Raw genomic sequence first — 2,511 nt, forward strand, 5'->3', positions numbered from 1 at the left:
CCAATCAGCAGAAAGGGGCGTTTAATTCCCGCCCACATGTAGAAATCGAATATTCAAGCTGTTTATTAATTTTTCCACCCATGAACGAAAAATGAAAACTTAAGCTGAATTCGCGTTTTTTGGAAAAAAAAGAAAAAATGAAAGAGGAGCCGTTTTCTAATTTTTCTACTTTCAATATTAAATCAAAAAACGAATGATCTAATGATACACGGATTTTAAATGAACCTCTACACTAATCAAAACAGAACAAAACACAAACATCACAAAACTAACCACTAAACTGAACAAAATACAAAAAAAACTAAACAAAACACTAAACTAAAACAGAGCAAACACAAACAAACATCACAAAACGAAACACTAAACTAAAACAGAACAAAAAAAAAAAATCACAAAACTAAACACTAAACTGAACAAAATACAAAAAAACACTAAACAAAACGAAACACTAAACTAAAACAGAACAAAACAAAAATCACAAAACTAACCACTAAACTGAAGAAAATACAAAGAACACTCAACAAACATCGAAACACTACGCTAAAACAGAACAAAACACAAACATCACAAAACGAAACACTAACATAAAACAGAACAAAACAAAAATCACTAAACAAAAAGCAAAGCAAAACAAAATAAATCAAAATAAAATTTTAATTTCATTGTGCTCATGGCAATGCAAAGAAACATGACGCTGCATCACGCTGCTAAAAAAGGTACATACTTAAAAAAAAAAAAACATAAGGTATATAATTTTGAACAGAGCTGGAATGCAGGCCAATATGTACCTATTCTATTATACTGTATGCCTCTTGATTCCAACCTGACGTGCAACGGCAATTATAAGTAAGCCACTGCTCCGTTTTAATCTCCACTTTAACCAGTGATATGAATGTGGGGCATGACTGTTTGAATTTCTTCATTATTTTGAAATTATTCATTATTTTGCACTTCCGTTTGGTTGCACAAATATTGCACACTTAGCCTTTAAGAAACAGCCATGATTTTCTGATTTAGATCTTAACCGCCGTTGAAGATTTTTTTTTTTTACAATAAATTTGTATTTGACTACTCCATTTTGACTACTCCTATGTCTGATCCTCGTGTAAAGTTTACCAGACATTCCTTATTATCAAGGCCTGACGGTGACCCTGGACAGACATGAAAGGGGAACTGTTAGGGCAGACTCTCCAGACACCTGGAAGGAAACTTGAGCGCATTGTAATTAAGTTTAATCCTCTTCCTGAACAGGGAGTGCTTGATTCTGATCCTTAACAAAAGATTTAAGCGCAAACCTCCCAGCAAGTCCAAACAGCTACTTATCATGACACGGGAGGACGAATCGACTAAAGATTCCTTGAGGCTCTGGAATGCCGCTCATATCAGCCGCAGCTGTTGCCGCTTCCGGAAAAGCAGTCTAGACTCCCCAAGGTTTTCTTTGAAAGTTTGTCAAATGAGACTAGCATATGAGGGAAATGTTTCTAGCTCATATGAGGGCCGATGAGGCTTGATTGCCAGCTTCATTTGGAATATATGGAAAGATGTTTCTCCTCATTGCTTACCGCATTAACGTATGCACCATGTAATGGAAAATGTGTGTTGAGCCGTGCAAGTGTGGTTTTCATTTCTCGTTCAGCTAAGGCAGGAACTGAAGTGGTCACTGGGGCGGTCTTTGCTCAAATACAGATGTCGCTCTGCAGCTGCAAAGACTAGACTGATGTACCCTGATATACTGCGCACTATACGTCTCAGTTAATATCTCTACATGTTTTGAACATCTTGCACACACTGATTCTCTATAGAACACACAAAGGCTTACCAGACATCAGACATGGTGGTGAATACTCCATCTTTGAGGGACTCTGGAGACATCCAGCGCACAGGCAGCAGTCCCTTGCCTCCTTTTCTGTAGTAATCGGTTTCATAAATGTCCCGTGTCATGCCAAAATCTACAGGTTGAGGATAGATGAGGTGAAATTACTAAAGTTCTATAGTTTTACTTGAATAGTTTTACTTCTATAGTTTTGTTTGATTTAGCCAAACAAAATGAAGAAAATATACTGCAGTTTCAGAAATTCATTACTGTACTGGTTCATTATGGAATAAAAAATGGGGGATGTGCAGTTGCATAATTCTTTTGGAATATTTGCCATAATTTACTGCAAACCCTTTAATTTCTTGCTACAGTACACAATGGTTAAAACAATACAAATCTTAAAGGTTCAATGTAGCGACAGAGCTTTTTCTTCCGTATTGTGATCAAGCAGCTTGCAGTTAATTGTAATAAAGAAGTGAGTTTAAGCAGAAAAATGATTGGAGAAGTCTGAAATACAGTACATCACCAGAGACAATGCATTGTTTCACTGGAAGATCCAGTTATGACATTTTAAATAAAAAAAAAAAGTAAAACATGGAACACAAGCATGTATGAATCGTTCACAGATCAATAACATGCATTTACAAATAGAATTCCAATTCATTCTAACTTTAAAATTATGAAACTATTAAATA

General features: G+C 35.6%; 1 protein-coding gene across 2 annotated transcripts in view; it reads right to left on the reverse strand.

The window, feature by feature from the left end:
• LOC107674748 (insulin-like growth factor 1 receptor) overlaps positions 1–2,511 on the reverse strand; it is a 113,729-nt gene that overhangs the window by 8,587 nt on the left and 102,631 nt on the right. For both annotated transcript variants that reach the window (XM_016468841.1, XM_016468842.1), the window contains one exon: positions 1,820–1,949. In XM_016468841.1, coding sequence (XP_016324327.1) covers positions 1,820–1,949 — 130 coding nt within the window. The remainder of the gene's footprint in view (positions 1–1,819; positions 1,950–2,511) is intronic.

The sequence above is a fragment of the Sinocyclocheilus anshuiensis genome, unplaced genomic scaffold, assembly GCF_001515605.1.
Source record: "Sinocyclocheilus anshuiensis isolate Anshui unplaced genomic scaffold, SAMN03320099.WGS_v1.1 scaffold1093, whole genome shotgun sequence".
Taxonomy (NCBI): domain Eukaryota; kingdom Metazoa; phylum Chordata; class Actinopteri; order Cypriniformes; family Cyprinidae; genus Sinocyclocheilus; species Sinocyclocheilus anshuiensis.